Source organism: Siphateles boraxobius, unplaced genomic scaffold (genome assembly GCF_051911475.1).
Source record: "Siphateles boraxobius isolate OS27281-9 unplaced genomic scaffold, OSU_SipBor_1 41, whole genome shotgun sequence".
NCBI classification, from domain to species: domain Eukaryota; kingdom Metazoa; phylum Chordata; class Actinopteri; order Cypriniformes; family Leuciscidae; genus Siphateles; species Siphateles boraxobius.
This window is the reverse complement of record NW_027509042.1, coordinates 11,617,070-11,642,500: the sequence shown is the minus strand read 5'-3', so window position 1 is coordinate 11,642,500 and position 25,431 is coordinate 11,617,070. Positions and strand designations below refer to the sequence as shown.

Here is a 25,431-nt window from a genome sequence, read left to right as displayed (position 1 = left end):
TGGACCACTGAGCAACAGTCCAGTGCTGCTTCTCTGTAGCCCATTTCAGGCGCTTCTGCCGCTGTTTCTGGTTCAAAAGTGGCTTGACATGGGGAATGCGGCACCTGTAGCCCATTTCCTGCACACGCCTGTGCACGGTGGCTCTGGATGTTTCTACTCCAGACTCAGTCCACTGCTTCCGCAGGTCCCCCAAGGTCTGGAATCGGTCCTTCTCCACAATCTTCCTCAGGGTCCGGTCACCTCTTCTCGTTGTGCAGCGTTTTTTGCCACACTTTTTCCTTCCCACAGACTTCCCACTGAGGTGCCTTGATACAGCACTATGGGAACAGCCTATTTGTTCAGAAATTTCTTTCTGTGTCTTACCCTCTTGCTTGAGGGTGTCAATGATGGCCTTCTGGACAGCAGTCAGGTCGGCAGTCTTACCCATGATTGCGGTTTTGAGTAATGAAACAGGCTGGGAGTTTTTAAAAGCCTCAGGAATCTTTTGCAGGTGTTTAGAATTAATTAGTCTGTTCAGATGATTAGGTTAATAGCTCATTTAGAGACCCTTTTCATGATATGCTAATTTTTTGAGATAGGAATTTTGGGTTTTCATGAGCTGTATGCCAAAATCATCAGTATTAAAACAATAAAAGACCTGAAATATTTCAGTTGGTGTGCAATGAATCTAAAATATATGAAAGTTTAATTTTTATCATTACATTAAGGAAAATAATGACCTTTATCACAATATGCAAATTTTTTGAGAAGGACCTGTATATATATATATATACAGAACACTGTTTATATACAGAATATATAAAAATTTAACTTTATTTACAAATAGTCCCAGTTGTTTTTCTTAGGAATGTTTAGAATTTTCTAAGCAATGCTTTCTCCTCGTCACTCTCCAGTAATTGTTCCAGAGCTTGTTCCACCGTAAATCGTTTACTGCTTGCCATCATAAAAGTGCTTAAACAATAAATAATGCTATAATTGTATGTGTATATGTATATATATATATATATATATATATATATATATATATATATATATATATATATATATATATATTATAATTGTTCTGTCTCTCTCTCATATCTCTGTGCGCTCTCGCTCCGTAAAGCCTTGTTTATACTCGACGCGTCCGTTTGCCTTCTGTCATCTCTGCCACTCAACGCTGTAATTGTATATAGTACCACCCCTTGCAAGGCTACAGAGTCCTCCGATTTGCTAGAATACGTCATGGTAACCTTCCTCTGATTGGGTAAGAAAAATATTCCTCCATCGGCAATTTTTCCATTGGTTGTTGCTCGTGAATCTGCCAAACAACATCGATTTCATTGGACTTTAGTTTGACGAAGTGGTATTGCGCAACAAGGAAGTGTGTATGCAAGCCGGGTAAGTTTGTTATCACTGTTTTCAGCAGAATCTGAGGAAGACGGCAAAAAAGACCGCACCTCTCTATCATTAATAGTTTTTAAGATAATTACACATTTGTAAAATTATGTCATTTTGGGCGGTACCGCCCAATCCGTCCCCTGAGGGTTAAGAGAAGAACTCTAAATACATCATGTAAATAATAATATTACTAAATATTCAATATTTGTTCAATATTGCTTGATGCCGCAGCGTATCCAATGTGCGTATCTCCTAATGTTGGCTGACAGTTCAATTTGTTTGTCAATACATGTTTGATGGACAGTTCAATATTCATTCTGTTTGGGGATACAAACAGTTCCTGAATCTACTTGTGTTGGTTGTTATCCTGCAGAACATGCATCCAGGCCACAGAGATGAGAACAGACTGTAATCAAGGTGACTGACACCTTGAATGATGGTGCAGGCCTTGCTGTAATAGATGCTCCCTCTACCCTCTCCTCTAAAACCTTGTGATACAATGGTAAAAAGTTCTTACATTTACTTCTGTAGTTCACAGGGCACATTTCAATAGAATCGGAAGACGGTGTTCTGTGTTCCACATTTCCATAATGCATTTGTCTTGATGAATACAGCCTATTCATGCCAGGTTCAATAAAACACAAGCTTATAAAGGCATATTCTGGGTTCAATACAAACTCAATCAACAGCATTTGTGGCATAATTTTGATTACAACAACAACAACAAAAATGCAGCTTTTCCCATTTTTACTTACAGAACAGTCCTCATTAGCGCCCCCTTTGAGAACAACAATGACATGGCGTTTGACATTTTGTATAATAACTGTATGTTTGTATGTAATTTTTCATAATAAAATTGTATGCAAAATTAAATACTTAAAATATATTCTAAATAATATCTAAATTATTTTTTTTAATAAAAATCTTATTTTTTGTCAACAAAAAAAAGGATTACAAAATAAATTAAAAAACTGGTATTAAAGTGAACATTAGGTGCATTCAATCCAGAAAAACAAGCAACGTTTGTGCATTAATGATTGTGCCATTAACACTAAGTGAGTGTGTTCAGGAGGACGAGGAATTCCTCAGACTTAGGATTCCAAATATAGCACATGAATGCGTAATGATGTCCCTGAAGGAATGCTAGAGGAGGAAAAACACCCACTAAAAATAAAGAAAATAGTGTATAGCAATATTTATATATAAAAAAAGACACATGTAAAAAGACTTTTAGAAACAAATGTCTTTTTGGTAATTTGTACTATACAGGTATACTGTACTGTGACAAACATCAGCAAGCTTTAAGAATACCACCACGGACCAGCCTAATTCTGAATAGAGCAGTTTAGTTTGTGTGGGCTGTGCATTTAAAATCTGACACATCATGACTGGGCGTTTTACAATCAGGCATCAGATGCAATCAAAGCTTCTAAGACACTGAAGGCTTTGGCGTTGAAAAGAAGCCGTAACATATACACTACATCTTAAGGAATAGATTACCCAAAATGTTCTGTTGTTTAATCTCTATAAAGTCATATCCAACATTGACCTAAATCATAACAACATTGCAGGTGCAATGTTCACTTCCCTTTTTCGTCATGTTTACACACTTCTTTACATGTTTTCGTCATACACACTTCTTTATGCACTATCAGCAATGCCAAAGATGCTTGTCATTGGTTAGTGCCCGACAGCAAGCTGTTGTTGTTGTTTTTTAAGTGCACTTAGTTGCTTACAATTACTTTTCTCAGTCTAAGAGCAAAGCAAGTTGAAGGAAACTTTCAAAAGCACACGCAAACCAACATTTCTTGGCACATTAAGTGCTTACAAGCACAAGAGTTTACAAGAAATACCCAGACCCTTGCAAGGTTTTCAGCCACTCCACTTCTCATTTCACATCTCTCTTCATTTCTGTCAAGGGGAACAAGCATGTTGCAGTTCTCTAAGCAAACATTTTATTTCTCACGATTTTTTGTTTGCCTCTGTAAATAATGCATTTGCTTTCCATGGCATATAATAGTGTTTCTGAGATGAAATTTGACAATGAAATGTCCATGAGATTAATCTGTCTATGTTAATGTATGTGCAGCACATGAGTTGGCTTTGTATGAAAATGAAACTTAAATTAATTTAGAAAATGCAACCAAACAAAAAAAACAGCATGTCATATTAGTACAAAGTATACATCTTCATGATAAAGTAGGCAAAGTTCTTGAAAATACAGGGATTCGGACACAGACTGTGATCTCAGAGTGTAAAGACCTGCACATTTCCTACTTCCTGAAATGAGAATGAAACATTTATGACCACAAGGCAGGAGGTGAGAGTAAGTATGTAAGAGAAAGAAAAGGAGGGGTAAGCGGGAAAATCTATTAATTATTTGTGAGCACTTTGTTTTCTACATAGGAAATGTCAAATGTGGAATTAAGAACCTATATAAATAAAGTAATGTAGCAAAAGAGTATATAAGTTATTCATACTGAATAAGTTGTACAGTACATGTATGTAATGATAAAAGTATTTTACCACACCACTACCATACTACACCCTTAGCTAGTTTATATACATATATATATATATATGGAAGGGGGGGAATCACATTGTGAAATACATGTTTTTCTCCAAAACACATTGGTAACAAGTATTTGCGCCCATTTAAATATATGGTATTTGATCAAATCCATAGAACCCGTCCCGTTTGAAGTTAGTGTCAGTAACTTTTCAAACGTTTCTATGGTCAGATGAAACAAAAAAGAGAGCTTTTTGGCAGCAAACACTTAAGATGGGTTTGGTGCGCACAGGGATAAAAAAGTACCCCATGTGTAAAATGAAATACTCTGCTGTATCTTTAATGCTGTTGGACAATTTTCTGAGGTACTGGACATCTTGTTCAGATACATGGCATCATGGATTCATTCGATCAAATACCAACAGATAAAAAATCAAAACCTGAAAGAAATCTTATAACGGGCCATGTTTGGATCTTCCAACAGGAAAACGGTCCAAAATAAACATCAAAATCAAAAGACAAATGGGTCACTGAGCACAAAACCAAGCATCTGCAATTGCCAATCCCAGTCCCTGACCTGAACCCTATAGAAAATGAGTGGGCTGAACTGAAGAGAACATGGAACTGGGAATCTGAAGGATCTAGAGAGATTCTGTTTGAGGAATGGTCTCTGATCTCTTATCAGGTGTTCTCCGAACTCATCAGGCATTATAGGAGAAGACTCAGAGCTGTTATCTTGGAAAAAGGTTGCAAAAAGTATTTAATAAAAGGGGGCAAATAATTGTTCCCAATGTGTTTTGGAGAAAAACATTTATTTCATAATGTGATTTTCCCCCACTTTCAATTCTTTTACTTCAATGAAAGGTTAGATTTTTCAAATGAAATATCAAAAGGATTAATATATATAAGTGCACTTGTATATATCGTGATTAATCGATTTGACAGCACATATATATATTTTTTCAGCTTTACTTCACGTAACGATAAGAATACTGCTGTAGGCCAATCCTTTTTGTAATTACAATTGGTGCTACTAGTAGTGCTAAAGTTACACGCTTCACCTTAAAACCATTACCAAATATTGACCTTTGACTTTTAAAGCAAAAAACTACAGGTATTTTACAAGCATAATAGTCCCTCTAGTGCTGCGTGTTCTTCGGGCGAGTAGGAACACAGGAAGTTGAACAATGTGAGCGAGAGGGGTCTTAAGGGAAAATAATGAGCTGATCAAATGAGGCACTTTTATATCCAAGCAGCAGGCCATGGCAAACTGAGATGTATTTGTGTTGTGTGGGTAATGCGAGCCTGTAATGGATTAAAGAAACACGATTCTATCTTAGCGATGTTGAGCCACACTACCGTGCACAGAAGTGATGAAGATACTGTTAGACAGCACTGCCTCATGGTACCGCCGTCGTGACTGTGATACACAACACCATCCTAATGTCACCTAAACGCACAGCAATCTCCAACGCACCCTGCAGAGTACACAAACACACTCCCTCCCTGCTCTTTTTTTTCTCTCTCTCTTCTCTCTCTGTAGACGCCAATATATCATCCACTGCTATGGTTAGGAAAAATGCACTTCGGTTTCCAAGCCAGAGCCGGTATGATAATTTTGCAACTCTTCTAAATCTAAGTGGGCTGATAGTTCTTTAATTAAGCGGACCAGTGGTTCCTTCATAAACTCTTGGGTGGCTGAAGTGATCAGCCTATGTGCTTTCTCATTAAATACCAATTTAACTTTCAGGCTTCAGCATTGCTCTTGTTTTAGAGGGGTTAGAAGCAGTAGACCACAGAGGGCAGTTTGGCAGCTGTTGACCTCTGCCGGGAGACACTGGTTTATCAAGTCGGAGTAACACATTCAATCAAATTACTCCCACCTAACCTTCCTCTCTCTTTCTTTCTTTATCTCCCCCCTTCCTTGTCTCCCTCACCCCTCTTCATTCCCATAAATCAGCTCCTGCACTTGCCATATCAAATGTTGTTTGGGGTTTCATTTATGGTAAACTCCATTCGTCTGCCAGGATTGGCCATCCAGAGTTTTAACATTTTCTACATAATAGTTACCATTAAAAAAAAAAAATGAATGAATACTTTAATTCAGCAAGAATGCATAAAATGTTAAATAAATCAAAAGTGACAGTAAAAACATTTACAATGTTATAAAAGATTTATATTTCCAATACTTCTATTTCAAATAATTCAAATACTGTTTTTAACTTTGGAGGGGGGCTGGTCACAATTTCCACAAAATATTAAAAAGTAAAACTGTTTTCAACATTATTAATAAGAACCATTATTAATAATTTAGTACCAAATCAGCATATTATAATGATTTCTGAAGGATCCATAATATTTCCAAAATATTACTGTTTTTACTATATTTTTGATCAAATAAATGCAGCCTTGTGAGCATAAGAGGCTTCTTTCAAAAACAAAACAAAAATCTTAATTATTCTGAACCTGGACAAAACATTTGAACGAATATTTATAATGCAAATAAAATATTATCAATTTATAGTTTACTTGGGCCTTACTTTACTTGTCAATAAAGAAAGATGTTTTTGGGGTTATCTGCCCCAAGTTACCAAGCTAAACCAACTTTTATGGACATGTCCTATGATAGTGCTATGATTATTGGACATGTTGTTTTATGGTATAGTCTACTTTGAAATACCTGTATAAATATAATGGTATATGGAAATGGTAATCTTTCAATACCATAGTAGCCCTATATATAAAAACACATACACAAACAGACAAAAACATAGTCTTATCCACCTTATTTTTCAACACGGAAGTAAGATGTTTTCTGTGAATGTGCGAGACTTCCGATGTATTAGCCGCTATAGGGAAATAACGAGATATATCAAAGTTCAGCAAACTGTAAAACTGTTAGCACTACAAACCAGCCTGTTAATAATTAAGAAACTACATTAAAACAATTTCGTAAGAAAAACCAGTTTGCAATATTAAGCAGCATAATGAGCTGTTTTGTACAGCTAAAAATAACTGGACACGTTAAAATTACAAATTCCCGCTCTAACCTGACAAATAAGGTGGATACCATTGGTAACTTTGTAAGGCGAATGGGTGCTATAATTCAATTTGAATGATCCAATAAAAAAAGCATGAAGAGGTGTTGAGAGTATCTTTAAGGTTATGTTAAAGTCAAATTCAACATGGCTTCTAAAAGGCAGAAATGCATGCGGTGATGACTATTTCTCCAGGCTGCATTTGATAAACACTGGCCATAAATCAGAGCCGAATCAATCTAGATTACCCTGACAGTGGCTGAAATACACTCAATAGCACTAATAACACGGATAGCCTCTCATGTTTCTCTCCATGTAACCACTTGTTCCCTTAAAGAAAGCTGGTGGAAAAAGTGCAGAGGTGAGCGGAGCGCTCTCACAGATAGATCTGCTTGAGAGACAAGTGGAGTGATGGACACTGAGAAAGAAAGCTGGAAAAGAGAGAGCAGATGTATTACCTAATGTCCGAGCATTTGCTTGGGGGGGGAAATCACCTGTATTGATTGATCTACTCTTTGCCGGTATGCCTCTTTCCACCGTATTGTTCTAATCTAATAATGCTCTTAACAGATGTGGCTGATACGGTCTCTCCATTCTGGATTCGGATCGTTTAATGTCTGGTTTGTTTCTCCCATCGGTTCTGCTTTAATGGACTCTGAAATTCCATCAGTAAGGCTGTCCTTTCCCATACGATCTAATCTGAAGTGGAGGCATTGTGATCTCAAAGACAGCTGAATACCCGCACTTAATGGTTTGAATTATATGTGCAATTAATTGTGTCTTATTAGTTGCTGTTTTTTTTTTAAGTCAAGCCTTTACGTAATTTACCGTAGGCCTAACTAATTGGGACATCAGTGAAAAAAAACTTAGCCTAAATTATAATGCTACTGACTTAAACCTCAGCCTAATTTTGCCACAAACAGGATTTTATATTATTTTAAGAAATCATTACTAATTCAAATTTTAATACTTTAAGGGTTTCTTTCACGGTCATGCAAATCGTGAAAATTACAGACGAGACATTTTTTTAAATTGTTATTTCTGACCAGGAGTGCAAACTTTATAAAAGACTTTAATTTTTTTAAGTTGCCCAGCATCTTTTTGCATGAAGAGACTTTAAATGTAGGGACAGAAATCTCTCATTTTCATGAAAAATATCTTCACTTTTGTTTCAAAATGTGATTGAAAGTCTTTGAAATGACATGAGAGTGAGTAATTGATGACAGATTTTGTCGTGGGGTGGGGGGGGGGGGGGGGGGGTGTACTTTTTCCCTCAAAAAAGTTTCAGGACCAATAAGCCAAGTTCCAGACAATGTTGATGACCTACATGTACTTGTCAGCTCATTTAAAACCCACCGCTCATGGCCCACCACATCCCTCCTCCTGAATGATTTCCCTTCTCTGGATGGAGCTTATTGGTAGGAGTCTAATTACCATGAGCACAAGTGTAACTGCTGTGCTAATCGGTCTCAGAGCTGTTGTCCCGTTTCTATGTTCTCTCTGGTGGTTTAGAGAGCGTTTGTTTTAATATTTGTGGCAGTGTGGTGCAACAGACTCCCACACACATCAGATTATCTCCTGAAGCCCACTCTCAGTTTCTTGAGGTCTAAAATTGGGTTTCTCTTTCTCTCTCTTATATAAAACATTTGACTTCTCTTAGGCCTTTTCCTCACCTCACACACCCTAAACTGTGACTACCAACAGCTTAAATCTGGACTCAGTCAGATTTAATTAATATAAAGTGCTGTTTGTGTGGCTGTCACTGCGTGTGGATCTTGCCTCAAGTCTTACAGACTGGTCTTTTTTTCAAACAATGGCTGAGTAGTCCACTCCAGTATTTAATGTTACTTCATAAAATATTATATTAGAAAAGATTGTGTTGATAAACAGGTTTATAGTGATTTTTCAAATGTGTTCTCTACTGAGTTCATTCCACTGCATGGCAGTGTTAAAACACTTTGTGGACCTTCTGGTAGGCTTCTGCTGTGCAGCGTCTCTTAGCCCATGGAGGCAATGTGAAAACTGTAACCTGTTATTTATTTCCTTCTTGCTCTGCCCCTGTGCTGCCACTCAGACTATCTTTTGTGACAGGAAGCTCAAATGTGTCAATGTGGGTGGTTTCGCATATGTAAGGGTGCGACAGTGGACTCTTCCTCACACTTTACACTCTACCTGAGATTCTGTAGTCATGCCTAAGTTTGTACTGTGGCAGTGTGCTTTCTAATATGACATTAGCTCTGTTCCAAAATAGTGAGCTAGCTGCCTGTCTAACGTCTACATGGTCACATACTTTCTTGAGGCATCCAAAGGCTGTCAGCTACAGTAACTAAAATGGTACCTTATAGACTGAAAGACTTAAAAACATTTTATATTGGCAGCAATTCTGGTATATGTTCACTTATATGTTCAAAAAGGTCAATTGTACATTGTCAATAGTGAAGTAATGCATGAAGCACCGCTCACACAGAAGTCACTTTCGAGCCAAGTTGCCAAGCAAGCAACAACAAGTGAAACTCCAGATTGCACTTAATCCTATTAAATTGACGGGATTTCATCAGGCAAAATGACACAAGCATAACAAAATCACTAAAAACGAAAATTGAAAAAAAAAATTAAATACAGAAATAAAAATAAAATCTAAATAATTCTAAAATAACAGAAACTATAGGCCTATATGTGATTAAAATTACTGAATTAAAAATATGCATTTTCATTAGCTATTTGTCATGCATTCTGGGATGATGTGGACATTTTGGTCCAAAGAAACTAGTAATTAGTCATTTCTAATAGCCATTCTCATTTGGCTTCAATAAAGAAAGCATGTAAATAAGTGACTCGCCGATCGCTGAGTTCCCATCTGTCTGTAGCCACTTAGCTCATGTTAACCACGTCTATGTGTTCCATGTTTAGAACATATGACCAGATGGAGAGCCACTATAGCATGAAGATCGCCCACTGTTAGATTAAAATAGCCACATTCCCTCAATGTGTTCACACAACACCTTACAGTGGGTGTCGCATGTCATATACAGGGCTTATGTCATTCTCATTTTCGATGAGCCATCCTTTCCAAGAAAAGGAAAAGAAGAAAATCAATTTACCATGCACTGTTCTGAACGTCAGAGATTTTAGTCGTCATTTTAACACTGAACCATATGGTTAAATCCTAGTGTAGTGAACAGTGGAGGAGAGACAGAAAAAATAAAATAAATGACCTTTAAAGGAATAGTTCATCCAAAAATTAAAATTATCCCATAATTTACTCACCCTCAAGCCATCCTAGGTGTATATGACTTTCTTCTTTCAGCCGAACACATTAAGAGTTATATTAAATAATAAGCGATATTTTGTTAGAATAATATCCATGTTTAAAAATTTCTAAACTATAATCACTGGCTTCCAGCAACGTCTGTATTCGCATTCATGAGAGAGTTGAACCTCTGACCTGACATACAGTAGGACGTATATAGCTCCTCTTCTTTTATATCGAAATCCTCCAACATTTTTCTTTTAAACTTCCCATTTTAGACTTCTAATTTGTGACCGGATTTTGTTTTGATCTATCCTCTGCGATTCCACATTTGATAGTTCTCACCTTAGCTTACATGCTACGTCATTTGACGGGTCAGAGGTCACCCTTCCACCGGAACTCGATTGTCTCATGAACACGTGTACGGCAGTTGCCAGAAGCCAGTGATTATGGTTAATAAAGTTTTAAATATGGATATGTTTCTTACAAAAACCCTTCGCTTCACTTCAGAAGGCATTTAATAATTTATTTATTTATTTATTTTCGGTGAACTATTCAATTAATGATAGTGAGAAAATGTCATATGTCAAAAGATGGTCCAGTAGCTTTGGTGACTGAATTTAAAACATTTTGTATTTAAAGGAATAGTCATAATCATTATTTACTCACCCTCATGTCCACAAAGGGAGATATTCTGAGCTGTTATATGAATCCAGAAGACTTGAAATGTGAATAAGTCGTGCGGTCATTATACAAGACATTTATCTTCATGTCTGTATCATAATAAATATTCAGTTCTTGAAGCTTTAATACTTATTCATATAACACCGTGGAATAAAACTTGGACTTGTACAATTCCTTGAAATATATAAATAAATATTCAAAATAAACTCATACAGATTTTAACAATTTGAAACAGATTTCTGTTTTTTGTGAACTTTCACTTTAAAGTCAGTATGAAAAGGGAGTGCATACGAGTGAAATGACTTCTCGAACAAGTAAACACGTAGGGCGGGGCTTGATTTTGTCCATTGGGATTTGATTGGCTTGTTGTGGTTTGCTATTGCTGTGATCTCATGTGAGTGACAGGTTGTCCCACCCTCGCATCAGTAAACACCTCATCAGAGAAGAGATGTTGTTGCAAGAGGGAGTGGAAGTTAATTTGGTTAAAGATTACAAGATTTGTTTTTTTTTTTAAATATGATGTGCACAGATACAGTAAATAATTTACAACAAATACTGCAATATTGCATAAAAAATATATGAATTTTCAGTTTTGATTCCATGGTGAATTTAATGTGCCTTAGGCCTACTCCAGTGCATTTTAAAGTATTGGGGGGTGAGGACCTCATCAATCGTCTAAACTAATTATATTTCTCATTTCTCTATCGTGATTGATGCGTAGTACTCAATCTCGTCAAAACAGCTATTTAGAAATGGAAATCATCACAATTGATCAGATGCAGAGTGATGGTCACAAGAAAGTCATTAGCAAGCACCCTGTAGAGTGATATATGAAAAATATGAACTGCTTTTCCCCACTGAAAAACTCTTACTGACATTACTTCCAACTGGCTTTGGATGATGTTAATTGCATTTGGTGCCGAAATGCTTTGGGTGAGCCTTGTGAAAGCATCAAATGTCTGCAGATGGCTGTGTGGGCTGATCAGTGGAGAGTGTTGTACGGATGATTATATTTTTATTTGACTCTTTATTATTGTCTAAAAAGAAACGTATACATACAAGAATAACGGTTAAATCGGCACCTTGTTAGTCTCTTTGTTAGTCTATCTGCTGTCAGTTAACCCGTTCTTCTGTGTTGAGATGCTTGAGTTGTTTGACATCTCCTTACGATCAGAGCGAAAATAGATGTATGCTTGATATTTACAAGGGGAAGAAATAGCAGTGCTGTTTTCCCATGCCATTAGTCAATTTTATTATTTCATTAGTTTAAAGGGCATTTTCGAGTACCCTCGGATGATATTAGAGCTTCTTCGTGCAGGCAGAGAGTGGCACTTTGTCTCCCATATCAACACCATCCAAATCATACTCCTGTCTCCAGGCAACCAGGACCAAATTTAGGAGGATGTTATCTAACTATTCAGAGCCATTGTAAGGTGTCTGACAGGACCATCTCCAGCCTGTGAACTTTCTGTTAATCCTAGATCTTCCCCACCAGATTAATGTAATATAATAAGAGCTTGTCTCATTGCTGGCTATTACAATTGGCTTTTACCTAGCATTGATTGTAATACTCCCACAACAGCTTGTTGATCATGGAAGCAGGAAAAGGAATGAGTGGTCGGGTTTTTTGAAACGCGATGCTCCTCGCAGTATAACACTTATGGTGCCGATGGGTTCAAAATAACCTCGTTTTCCTCACTGCACCAAAATGGTCCGCAGTGAATGAGTAGGACAACATAGAATTGAATTTCACTAAAGAGGTTAACACTTTGAGGTTGTATATAGCTCTGTGTCTCAAAGCGCTCACACATGTACAGTGCTAACTCCTTTTCTCTCGCACACACACAAAGGCTGTTTGGAATAGCATATTAGAATACTAATCTCAGTATTTCTGCAGTATATAGTATGCATACTGTGCATATTAATTCATATTAAAACCTGGAGGAGCACTAACAGAACAAAGTGCATTGAATATTGTAATCCCACAATGCAATGCGCTCACATTTCTTGTAACTAATGAACCTGAAGAAATATCCACCACAATCTGTTTTTTCCATCTATTTCTCATTATTCATTTTCATTAATAATTAAGAGTTAGAATGTTTTTACACAAAATTAGATTAAAAATGCAATTAAAAAACGTTTTACTAAACTAAACTATTAATAGTATTAACTATTTAAAATAAAATTTGGTAACACTTTACAATAAGGTTACAATTCTAACTTAATGCATTAACTAACAATGAGCAATATATTTGCTACAGTATTTATTCATCTTTGCTAACATTATTTATTAAAAATACAAATGTTAATTGTTAATTCATGTTCGCTCAGGTACATTAACTAATATTAACAGATTAACAGCAACTTTTGATTTTAACAATGCTTAAATGATGCAATCAACATTAAGTGAGATTGATACATGCTTTTCATTGTATTTTTCAATTGTTAGTTCATGATAACAAATAGTTAACTAATTTTAACAAATGTATCCTTATTGTAAAGTGTTACCTAAAATTTTAAAGAAACAGTGCAAAAATGTTTACATTAAATGTTTGTTGCATAACAGTATTTTTCGTAAATAGTATGCAACATTCAATGTACACTGTATGGTATGCACTCAGCACTTTTGAACACAGGCAAACACCCTTGGCATTGTGAGTGTACTGGATGGAGTCTAGCTCCCTCTGCTGATGAGTCTTATATCTGTGTGTGTAATTGTCTTTCATTTCTACTAGACTGCAGCACAACTGAAGTCATCTATACATCATTACACCAAACTAGAGAGCCAAATGTAGAATAGATGGGACAAAACGGACTAAAAGAAAAACATATCATGAAAGTCAACATTTTGATTTGCTTTAAAAGTAAAAAAACAAATAAAACAAACCCATGAAATACATTATTTTGAGTTATTTGTTTTACGTAGATTTACGATTTATTATTATATATTTCGAGCTCTTTTTTTGAGTGTAATAGCAGATACTGTTCTTTACTCCTCCAGATCAAACCCCAGTGTCGCTCTGTTTCTGTTCTTGAACCACCTGACCACTCCCCAAATAACTCATCTTTAACAGATACTGCTGCATCCTCTTGAGAATGGCTCAGAAAGCACATCCTAGTGTTTCAGAGCTCTGCTTGTAAAAGAGTAGTGGTGATTGGGATGCGAGTGTGTGCTATCAGCACGAACTGCCCTCTTTTACTCATTAAAGCAGCCACGGACAAATGATGAAAACAAAACATGCTCTCATGATGCAAAAAAGTATTGAATTTGAAGAGTTGTTTATAAAAAGAGCACTTCCGCAGCATTGCGCATGATAGACTGAGCTAGAGGACACTATGATGAACCTTGTTGAACTATTGACATTGTTGTCAGTGTGGAAAAACTAATGTGCTTGATGTCACAGATATCTATTTTATAGAGATTTATTCTCTTTTTCACAGTCAACTGAAAAAAATACATAATTTCTTAAGGGACACGTCTGCTTTATGTGTGTGTTGTTCAAGTTTTGCTCACATTGGAGACCTAATGTTCCATTAAGTCAGTGTTTCTCATACTTTTTCTGCCATTCCCCATTTTGGAGGTAGGGAAGGGTTCCGTTCCCCACCTGTACCCAATAGCCCCAACAAAATGTTAATAAACTAGGCTTTAAGTTAAAATGTATTTTATCAACATGACATTTTAAAAACATAAACATGACAGTAGTTAAAAATAATAATGCAATTGTGTTTGTATTTTGCCTCTGATGACATCAAATTCAGAAACGGAGAAAATAAAAGTGTGGACTAGTTGTGCTTTGCTTTATTTTGTCCCTTCGCAAACTGCATTCAAAAAGAACAATTTTTTTTTTAAAGGAATAATAATAATCTCAGGGTTTTTCCTGGCTCAAAACGAGCCGGAGATGGTAAAATCCTAATAATGTACGTATTTTAGGTATTAAGAGTATTTTGTATTTTTCGAAGACTGTCATGTAAGCTACTGTGTTTCCCACAGTATTTTGTGTGTGGACCTCGGTCCCTGTAGGGGGGACCAGGGGCATGCTCACCCGGAAGAAAAGTTTGTACATTTTAAAGATAAATTCATAAATCTGGTGCACTTTGAAAGTTCAAAATTAAGTGATTAACTAATTTAGTGTCTGCAATGAGCCTGTTTTGTAGTAGGCTACACATCTTTTCTGAGCCAGAGACGGATGCAGGCACTTAACAGACATTAAGATGAATGGGAATGTGAAGACTTCTCCAAGTACTGCATTTATTGAGTGCACCTGGATAGTTCACCCAAAATGAAAAATCTCTAATTTACTCATCCTTGTGTAGCTCAAATTTGTATTTAGCACAGAATTTTAGTCTAAAAAATTGGATAGTGACCAAATGAAAAAAAAAAGCACTAAAAGTAGTACTCTAGTTGGTCTAGGCTGAGTTAATGACAAGACAATGATAATTTTTCAGTGAACTATCCCTGTCATTTAACCAGTAGTTGTAGTTTTGAAATTGTGTGCATTGTTTTATTTGCTGAAAGGGCAAAATTTGACATGCAGGAAGAAAAAAGAAAAATGAAAACCACGGTCTATACTGCAGATTCATTACTTGTGCTTAAAATGTGAGCTGTACGAAAGACCAAAATAGAGCTGAATAATATGTGCAAAGCAATTTTTTGAAGTTGTGCTATATGCGCAATAATCCACCAGAGGACAGGACCTTTGTCTCGCCAGCACTTTTGTGTTTGGAACTCATCACAATGCCATCTGCTCCTTTTCACATAGACCTAAATATACCCAAAACAATAATACAACCGGAAATTACCTATGCGACTTCAACAGTCAGAGAAACAGCATAAAAAACATACTAAACCCCATAATGTCCATTACTTTTGTTCTGAGTATATCAAATTTCAACCAACTCATTAATCTTTTCTGCAGAATATTGCAAAGCTTCAAATGCATTCTGGTGTGAAACGTGGAGATATTCAAACCACTTACACAAATTGCATGGCTCACTGGTTCATGGCTCACTGGTTCATTGTAATGGCTTATTATAGCATTAAAAAGCAAATTATGATGGAAACAATTTCAGATGTGAATGACAGTATGTGTTGACAGGTTGGAGAACTGCCTAAATATAATGGTGTTTAATTTCAAGTAAAATTGTATTCTTAGTAAATTGGGTGTGAATGAACGAGTCTACAGTACAGCAAGCGGATTTTTTCAACTTTGATATTGTTAAATTCTTCCCTAATGAATAAGATATGGTCTAAATAATTCTAATAATCTGTAAAGATTATATTTTATCTTAAACAATAAGTCGTACTACCCTTAACATAAATCATCGCCATTATGGAGATGAATTTAGTTATGATTGCATTCCTCCGCTGTGATTAGATGACTCAAATGAATCACTTTAATTACCCTGTGCTCATACGGTTGATAAATGATGTTATAATTTGTAAACATGGGTGATGTGTAAAACGAAGAAATCAATGATAAGTGTTACAAATATTTTCCATTGATGACACCACAAGTTATCAGCACATAAGTATAAAACAGACTGTAAAAAATGGCAACAACTGTACCACAAGAGGGCAGCTTTTTCAGATACAACCCCATAACAACATCAACGGCTAAATGTTCTAATTCAAGATTCATTCGATCTGTTAAATGACAATAATAAATCCACTTGCTAAGCACAATGATGTAGAGCAGCAAAACAGTGGCAAATGCTGAATCAGGTTTTAAAGCCAGCCACTCTCCAGGTTTATTGGAAGTGGAGGTTGCATCTATCCAAAGCTTCAGATCTCAGCAGATTTGCAAGTGCTGGGTCATTTAGCCCTGAGCGCAGGGGGCAGAGGGAGATCAATCAGGGCCCTATCCAACCCACTGTCACCCTTGATTTGCAGTACTAGTGTCCAGCTGTTGGTTTTGAGAAAAAATAATGGCTGATTGGACTCGGTGGCATCTTGGCATTGGGGAACAATTCAATTTCCCTGTGATGGATGGTCAAAGAGTGCCGGTCCTGAGACACTGCAGCATTCTGCTACAGACCCAACGCAGACCTGAAAAACAGTAGCGAGACAGGGAGAGTTTCCAGTCATCGAGCTGACTGCCAGAAAGCCACTGCAATGAAGCACTTTTCCCAAAGAGAAAAAAGCCATGTGGTCTCAGTCCACAAAAGCATGGGGAAAGACTTATGGGGATTGATCTAATTTCCTTTTCTGGTCGTCTGAGCAAGCTTTTCAAAAAACTGTGACAAAATTGACTGTGTAGTAATTCAAGGAATAAGCCATTTCACATAGACTAAAGAATCTCTATCCAAAGCCAATTTCACATGACTATTCTGAATGAAGCACAATGATGAAGTTGACCTTGTAACTCCTTATGATTTGAATTATAGTAGAAAGCATTAAATGCTACTGCTTGCATGTTTATTCATGCAAGAAATAAAATTGCTGTATTCAGACAAATTCAAGCAATTCACATGGCAAAGATAATTAATTTAATCAAGGCCAGCTATGCATGCTTTGGATGCCAAAAATCCTGTCCAAAGTACAGGAAAAAAAATCTGATTCAGTCCATTACCAGACAACTATACATTTACAACAAGAATTTTCAAGTTTTTCTAAATGCAATGCTGCTTTCCAGCACCCAAGAGAGAATATAAAATACCCTGGGCTGAGTTTTAAAAGGCAAAGTATGGTACACCGAAATGCCCTTAAGATTAATAGAAGTTTAAAATCTTTGACTTTGCAGTCTGACACATAAATCACCATGTAGCACACAATCCCTGCAGAAATATCCTTCATTTACACCAGCAGGTATTACAGAGAAAAAAATAGTGACCTATGCTCAGCATTTTCATAAAAGAACAAAGCAACACACTGTTACTAATGTATTTGCCTCTGCTGATGTCAAAATGTTTTTTTTTTCCTCATTTGATCAATAGCGATAGCAACTGTTTTATCTATTTAAAACTAGATCTAACTCATTGTCATGATTTATTGCTTAGATTTTATAGATAACTAGAAATTCAGCAGCTGGTATATGCCGCAGACAGATGTCAGAGCACAGAGACAACTTGCTTTGTTTACTTTTCTGTTCAAGGGTACACTACTAGAAAAAAAGAAGAAATTGCCTATATCCTATCCTGAATGGAATTCAAACCAGCTCTTCCCGTTCATGGTGAAAATCTTGTACCATTAACCCATACATAGATGCCACATTAGCAGCTGTTTCTATGGGCTGCTATGCATAAACTGTCTGCCATATTGGAATGGCCAAAGCCGGTCCATCATCACTCGAGAGCAAGTTGGCCGTGCAACTGCAACCGTAGTTATATGCATGTATGAATTTCTAAATCTGCAATAGACTTCAGCATGTGAGTTTGATACCTAACCCAATACAACAAGATGGAGGCATTAGCTAAAATGACATTAAAATGTTCCTATAGTTTAAAAGCCTGTAATATTGAGTTGATGCATATAAAAACACAAACCAATACACTCCAGCTGCACAATGATGACCGTTCCGAGATGGCGAATGCGTCAACGTATCTTGAGTGGTCGAATGTGAAATTTACCTATAGATATATATCTATGACATTAACCCACCTATTTCTGTAATCAAACTATGCCAACCTCATATCTGTTTACACAACTGCAACAATGGCAACTGTATAACATGAAACAGCTATAATAATCATCAGATTACTGTCTGTTATGCAGTGGAAAACAAACATGTTTTCATTTCAGTCCTCAAGTTAACATACAGAGTTACTGCGAAGTTGTTTTTCTGTATTCTTAAGACAGATGGTTTTATTCAATCAGAAGATAACAAGGAAGAGACATATCAAAGAGTTTATTAGACTGCATAGGCGGCACGTTTGCTTTCGTCTCTTTACAGGGCCCTGAGTCACAGAGAAGCTGATTAACTTGTTTGTGGAGATAATATAAACATCATGAATCGTTAATAGTTTCTTGGCTAAAGGAATCTCCACCAAACAAGGTCGTCGATTTGGGCGGGACCACAATGTCATGAAACGTTCATGTGCTATTTTTAATTGCGCTGAAATATCCACATTTTTGGTGTGGTCTGTTTAATAGTCCTCTGGAGAGGCAACCATCATAAAACCTACCTAATACCACACTAAATAATGTCCAATAGTATACATTATATAAATCCCTCTGTTTTGAGCATTTTTACTTCTAGAAGTAAATTTTTTTACGACCGGCATAAACAAGCGTTGCCAATTTGTTCATAATTATATATGAACATATATATATACATATATATAATTAATATAATTACTTAATTTCGTAATTTGAAAAATTACGTTTGTTATCTATAAAATAACAAAAGCACAAGAGTAACTGAAAATAAGTATCATGCAGTAACACAAACAGAACACACTTTAAATAATTTTGTCTGGATCCTGAGGTTCCATTTGTGCCAAAAAGTAACTGTTTTGTTCAATACATTTACACTTGTTTACAGTCATTGTTCAGATAAATTAGTATATGTTGATGTGTATGTTATTTGTTTATATTGTAATGCTTATATCTGTCATTTGTGGAAGGTTTTTTCTAAAAACTATTCCGTTCCATCTGTGGCAAAAAAAAAGTCTTGACTGCTTTGCACATACATTTGTCTGTCTACTGTTATTGCTGTAATTTTATTTGTTTTGTCCTCCCTGTCATTTGTTTGTGCTGCTTGTGTTGTCCTGCCTATCGTGTGTTCAGCTCAATTTTATGTTTTATACGTTTTACAGATATCAAGGTAAAAAATGTCAAAAACTTTTAGATACATTTACCTTTATGAATCTATAGTCCTGAAGTTTCCTTCTTTGTGCTTTGACATAACATTCTGAGTTCAAGGAAGATGGTGAGAAAACTCACTATTGAAAAAATAGACGACAAGGAGGACGACACAAATTAAACAAAGGCAATAACTGTAAACATAAACACAGTCAACATATTTTTCGCCAAGAGAATGCCATGTTAGGTTCCACATTTCTCTATTGTCAATAGTAGTTTTATGTACTCTCGGTTTCAAGTTGTTGGGAATGTTGTAAGTTTCATAAAAGCAACATATTCAACAACACCTGCCAGAAATCTGACAGATAGGTCACTTCCTGTAGGATATCTGATGAGACACTAAACCCAGACTAGACTATTCCTATTAATAATTTCTGACCCTGCTACTGTATATCCAGATGACCGACTAAAGAGACGTAGGGAAACTAAATAACTGAATGAGAGCATCTTGAAAGTAAAGAGTGACTGAGGTCATTCTGACAGAATTTTTACTTTTTTTGCGAACTATGCATTTTTGATAATAACTAGTTATCAAAAATGCCTAGTTGGCAAAAAAAAAAAGTACAGATTAGATGCAAACGCCGAATTTCGGTGTATTCTAAGCAAAAACTGTATTTATTCTAGCGTCTTCCATTGGAATCGCTTTTCTCAATGGTAACGCGTGGCACTTCCAGTTAAGATGCTTCACTTGTAAGTGGGCGGGGCTACGTTTGCGTCAGCGGTGACGTTATTTTTGTACCTCCCGTGATTGGCTTGTTTTTTTAACACGGTCTGGGTAAAACCCCGCATGTACAATCATATGGATAGACTTTGAATAGTAATACTGATCTGTAGGTTTATCCTAATGATTTATGTTACTAAAATGTGTAACAGGGCGTACGTATAGTCGCTCGGCCCTGCCTTAAAGCATCTTCATCTACTGAGGGAAAAAAAAAGATGCCGCTGTAAAACTTTTCAGTATTAACGACAGAAAGGGAGAGAATTGACGCGATGGGTGAGGACGATAAAACAGAATGAAGATCATTTCATACTGTCCTACATCATCAAGGAGGATCAGCATGATTACATAGATACCATCTTTTATTTGTTCAAGGAAAAGAGACAAAAGTTTTGGGCGAAGTATGGCGCGAGAGACTGAAGAGTCTGGAGACACGAAAAGTACCAAAGTGAAAAAGCATAAAAGGAGGAAAAGCAAAAAGGAGAGTAAAACAAGGATTGTACACGCAAACATTTTGTATGACCATACCAAAGGAGGGGATAACCCCAACAGACACTATGCAAACAATAAGATCAAAACCACAAAATACACTCTGCTTTCTTTCCTACCGAAGAACCTCTTTGAGCAATTCCACCGGTTTGCCAACGTGTATTTTGTTTTCATAGCCTTACTGAATTTTGTGCCTGTGGTCAATGCTTTTCAACCAGAGTTGGCTCTTGCCCCTGTGGTTTTTATTTTGTCCGTTACCGCTATCAAGGATTTATGGGAGGATTACCGACGACACCGCTCAGATAAAGAAATAAATCATATGGACTGTCTCGTTTACTGCAGGTAAGCACGTGCTTGAAAACTGACCCAATACAAACTGCCATAAAGCTGTGTGTATTTGTTTAGTTTTACTAGTCGACAATAGACACAATTACTGGTATATGATTTTTGCCTTGCTTCTGGACCTGTGGGCCTGCCTACCTGTTGACCGAGGAGTCTGAGGATGTGGATCATATCTGCATTTTGGACGCGCACCTGTTGGGTTTTTTTGTTTTAGTTTTTTTTGTTTTTGTTTTTCAGTTGAAAGTTTTAACCCTGGGTCAATGTAATCTTGGGTTACCTTGTTCCATGTTTCACACTCTGTACATACTTTATCCTGGGTTGTTATTGAGGTGCTGCTGATATATAACACACACACACACACACACACACACACACACAGTACATTCTGAAACGCTGTGTAAGCGTTATTTGAGGTTAGTAACACTGATTGAACAAATACAGCACGCAACCACCTGTCTATTAACTGCTTATCCAGTTGTCGCCATGTACATTTCCTCTGGTTGTCGTAAATCTTGTGAAATATACCTTTAAAACTCAAACACGTTTGACATTTTAACGTTTTCCATGTATACCTTAAACGCAACGCATGAAACATTTATCTACAAAAGGGAATGAATAGTTAAAGATAGTTAAAAAATCGAAATTTACCATTCTTATTTTTATTTAATATAAATAATTTATCCGTGCACATCATTTCAGAAAAGAAAAAGAATGTGCCCTGTAGTCTATTCTTTAAAGTCCCACAATACATTTTTTTTCTAGTTCCAGAAGCCGTTTTCTCGGACATCCGAAAATACCATCGCAACTTTGATTTAATTGCTTGCCCCATTGATATCAGCCTGAAACGGTTTTAAAATCGGTTGTCTGTTGCCAAAAACAAAACAAAAAACAATTACTTTCCATCAATTCATTTTACCTGCCGTCACACAAAGGCTTGGCCCCACACCACTTGGAACAGGGTTTCATAGATGTTAAAAAGCGATTCTCGTCCCCAAGTAGCCTACAAGTAAAACTGAAACGTTTTACTTAGGGTTAAACATGACTTTAACCCAGGGTTAAATGGATAGTTCACTCACCTAAAAAAGAAAATTGTCATTAATTAATTACCCTTATGTCATTTCAAACCTGTAAGATTTTCTTTCATCTTCGGAACACAAATGAAGAACATTTTGAAGAAATTTGAGACCTTCATGTCCCTCTGTTGACCGCTACGCAACTATTACGTTGACACTTAAGAAAGTTTTGAAGAGTCAATGTTTCTGAGATCAGAAAGCTCTCAGATTTCATCAAAAAGATCTTCATTTGTGTTCTGAAGATGAATGAAAGTCTTACAGGTTTGGAACGACATGAGGGTGAGTAATTAGTGACACAATTTTACTATCCTTTTAAATGCAGTATGAAACGTCTCAAAAGATGACGGGCAACTCGCTAGCTTTTTGAGACTCATGTTGGGAAGCTTGGGTGGTGGTGTTAGTTTGATGCCTTTATTTTATATTTCTGGTACATTTTGTTATTTGAAATGCCTCATACCACATGACACCCATAAGGGCATACTGTTGTACTGATATAGGCAAAGAAGGAACTTTGATTGAAGTATCTCACTGAGTGCGGTCACAGTGGTGGATATGATTGTGCATTTCAGGCCTCAGCATCACTCTTGTATATTAACACTGAATTTCAACGAGATTAATAACTATTCATCTCTGTTTGTCTCTAAAATATTTGTAATGAACATCTAGGGTTATTAGCATTATGCAATTGTAGCTGATCACCTTAGATAATGTCTTTATTCTAAATGTTGTTGAGTGATAATGATAACAAGGAATAAGGAATTATCCAAATAACTTGTAATATGTGTATAATAATAATATGTGTGAGTTTTCCTACATCTTAAAACTTTTAGTTTTATAAATGGGGGTAGTCTTTGAAGGATTAACAAATAATGTTTTGGTCATCACATTAGAAATAACATTGACATATGATAATATTTGAGTTTTGAAGTTGTGGAAAAAGATGTGTGACATACTTAAAAGCATTTTACTATTCCTGCCAAACTTTCATGGTTACAGTTAGTGTTACTAGGCCTATATTAAATCCATGCTGGTCTGTGGACTTAAAGCCTATAACTAGTTCATTCATGGCACAATGTTTATCCTGATTTCCACGTCAGCGCTGTTTGATCTAATAGAGATCTACAGTTAATAACGATGTGAATGCTTCACTAGATCTTGCAGCGATGTTATTACTTAAGTGGTGAATTCAAAAGCTTTCTTTACTGGATCTCTTAGCGCTGTGTAGTAACAGTGTCGCTCGATCAAGATCGGCTCACGCTGCACTGATATTAATGGTCCAAACTGATAAACGGTCCGTGAAGCAGAAAATAATGATTAGCGCAGTTTCGTTCCGCTTTCATTACGTTTTCCATTTGATGGTGGTCGCGCCAACTTTAACTTTAACTTGAACTTAGGTCCACGGGCGACGCGCATGATTTTTTATTAAAATATCGAGTACTATATCAAACATTTTTTTTATTGATCGTTAACGACAATGGTTTACCTTTGATAAATACCGATACCGTTTTATCTCCCAGCCCTACAAAAATGTATGCTAAAATACCGATACCGTTTTATCTCCCAGCCCCATAGATATATACACTAGATGTCGCCTTGGCTATGGCAGTTCATTGGAACGAATGCGTCAATAGAGCCGCCATCATGGAACAGGGGAGCCCCTCCTCTTCAATGCATCAGCGTCAATGTAGGTCAGACAATCAACGATCAGACATGTATTTATCATTGAGTCCAGAGAAATAAAACGAAATAAAAAAATCACATTCTTCTGAAATGTAATCCCTTGCTGTCTGGTTTATAGATTTCGTTCATGTGAACATCCATACGCAGCAAAAAAGTCCAGCATCATCCATGAATTCCGCGTTACCTAGCTACTTCCTATGACAAGATCCCTGTTCCAAGATGGCGGCGCTTTTGACGCATCCTTAGAACCCCAAGGCGACATCTAGTGTATAGATTTATGTCCAAGCCCTACAAAAATGTATGCTTAAAAACACTTAATCATCTTGTTGCCAAGGCAGCTTTTTCATTTAGTTTAACTTGATGTACTACTATAGCTAAAAATGAAATAAAAATGGATAAAAACTAGGCTATACTTATAAAAAGCTAATAAAATGACAAGTACACAACATTTTTAAAATATTAATGAAAATTTTTAATAAATTTTAAAAAAATTCAACATAACTATAATAGTATAATGGTACTAAAATAACAGCGCTCATTTCATTAAGTGAAATGAAAAGCTCTTCAAACTTTAAACACTGGAGTGAATGGCATTCAGCTCCTTTCTCATTGTTGATGTTACGTGGCAAACACATTACCCTAGTTGTGAAAGTGTGTCAGATAATCAAGTTAGGCACTCTTTTGCGTGTTTAAGTTCAGTTTTGTCCTTGGTTATTAACACAATGTACTTACAGTGTGAACTTGGAACAAACTATAAACCTCATCCACTTGAAGCTACAGGTCCTTTAGCAGATAAGACTTGTCAAGAAATTTCACTTTGTTCAGAAATGAAGGACGTTTGATTGCTGGTGAAAAATCTGCCTTGTTTGGAGATCTTCCTGTCTCTCATCTGCACTTTTGAGGGCTTCCACTTAGTTTATTTTTCAGAGTCAGAGAGTCAGACTGTATTTCTTGATGAAAAGCGGCTCTGTTAGCCACGTTAAGGCCATGTATCAACTCTGTCAAAAGCCACAGTGTTTCTCAAACTCCACAATCTGAGCTTGTCCTGTGCCAGTGTCGCTCTCAAGGCTGGGTTTGATTGAATTTTCTCAAGCAAATGACTCTATTTTGAAAACTGTTCCCTTTGCTAACAAAACAACACTGAATTGCAACAGATCAAATCTGCGGTATGATGTCATCCCAGATGAACCTGATTTGACCTTTAACATGATTGCAAAATTTGTCATGGAATCTCACATTTTGAATTGCTAGCCACTGGTTGGACTGTAAAGGACACATTTCCATTTAGTGTTAATGAGTACAATGTTTTGAAAAATGCATGTGTGATTTATTTGATGGGACGGTGCATTTTTCTTAGCTCTTCTCTCTAGAAATTCCATTGGGTTTCACAGGATGTTTTTGCATCTGAAATATGTTTTCCACGTGTGCATGGCACCCCAGCAGTACAGTATAACTACAGACATCT

At 36.4% G+C, this 25,431-nt stretch overlaps 1 protein-coding gene across 1 annotated transcript in view; it reads left to right on the top strand.

Annotated features, from left to right (window-relative positions):
- Positions 1–20,562: 20,562 nt before the first annotated feature.
- The window catches only part of atp10a (ATPase phospholipid transporting 10A), a 56,513-nt gene continuing 51,644 nt past the window's right edge, over positions 20,563–25,431 (top strand). Inside the window, exon 1 of the mRNA XM_077198422.1 lies at positions 20,563–21,213. Within this exon, the coding sequence (XP_077054537.1) occupies positions 20,786–21,213 (428 nt within the window). The 5' untranslated portion in view covers positions 20,563–20,785. The remainder of the gene's footprint in view (positions 21,214–25,431) is intronic.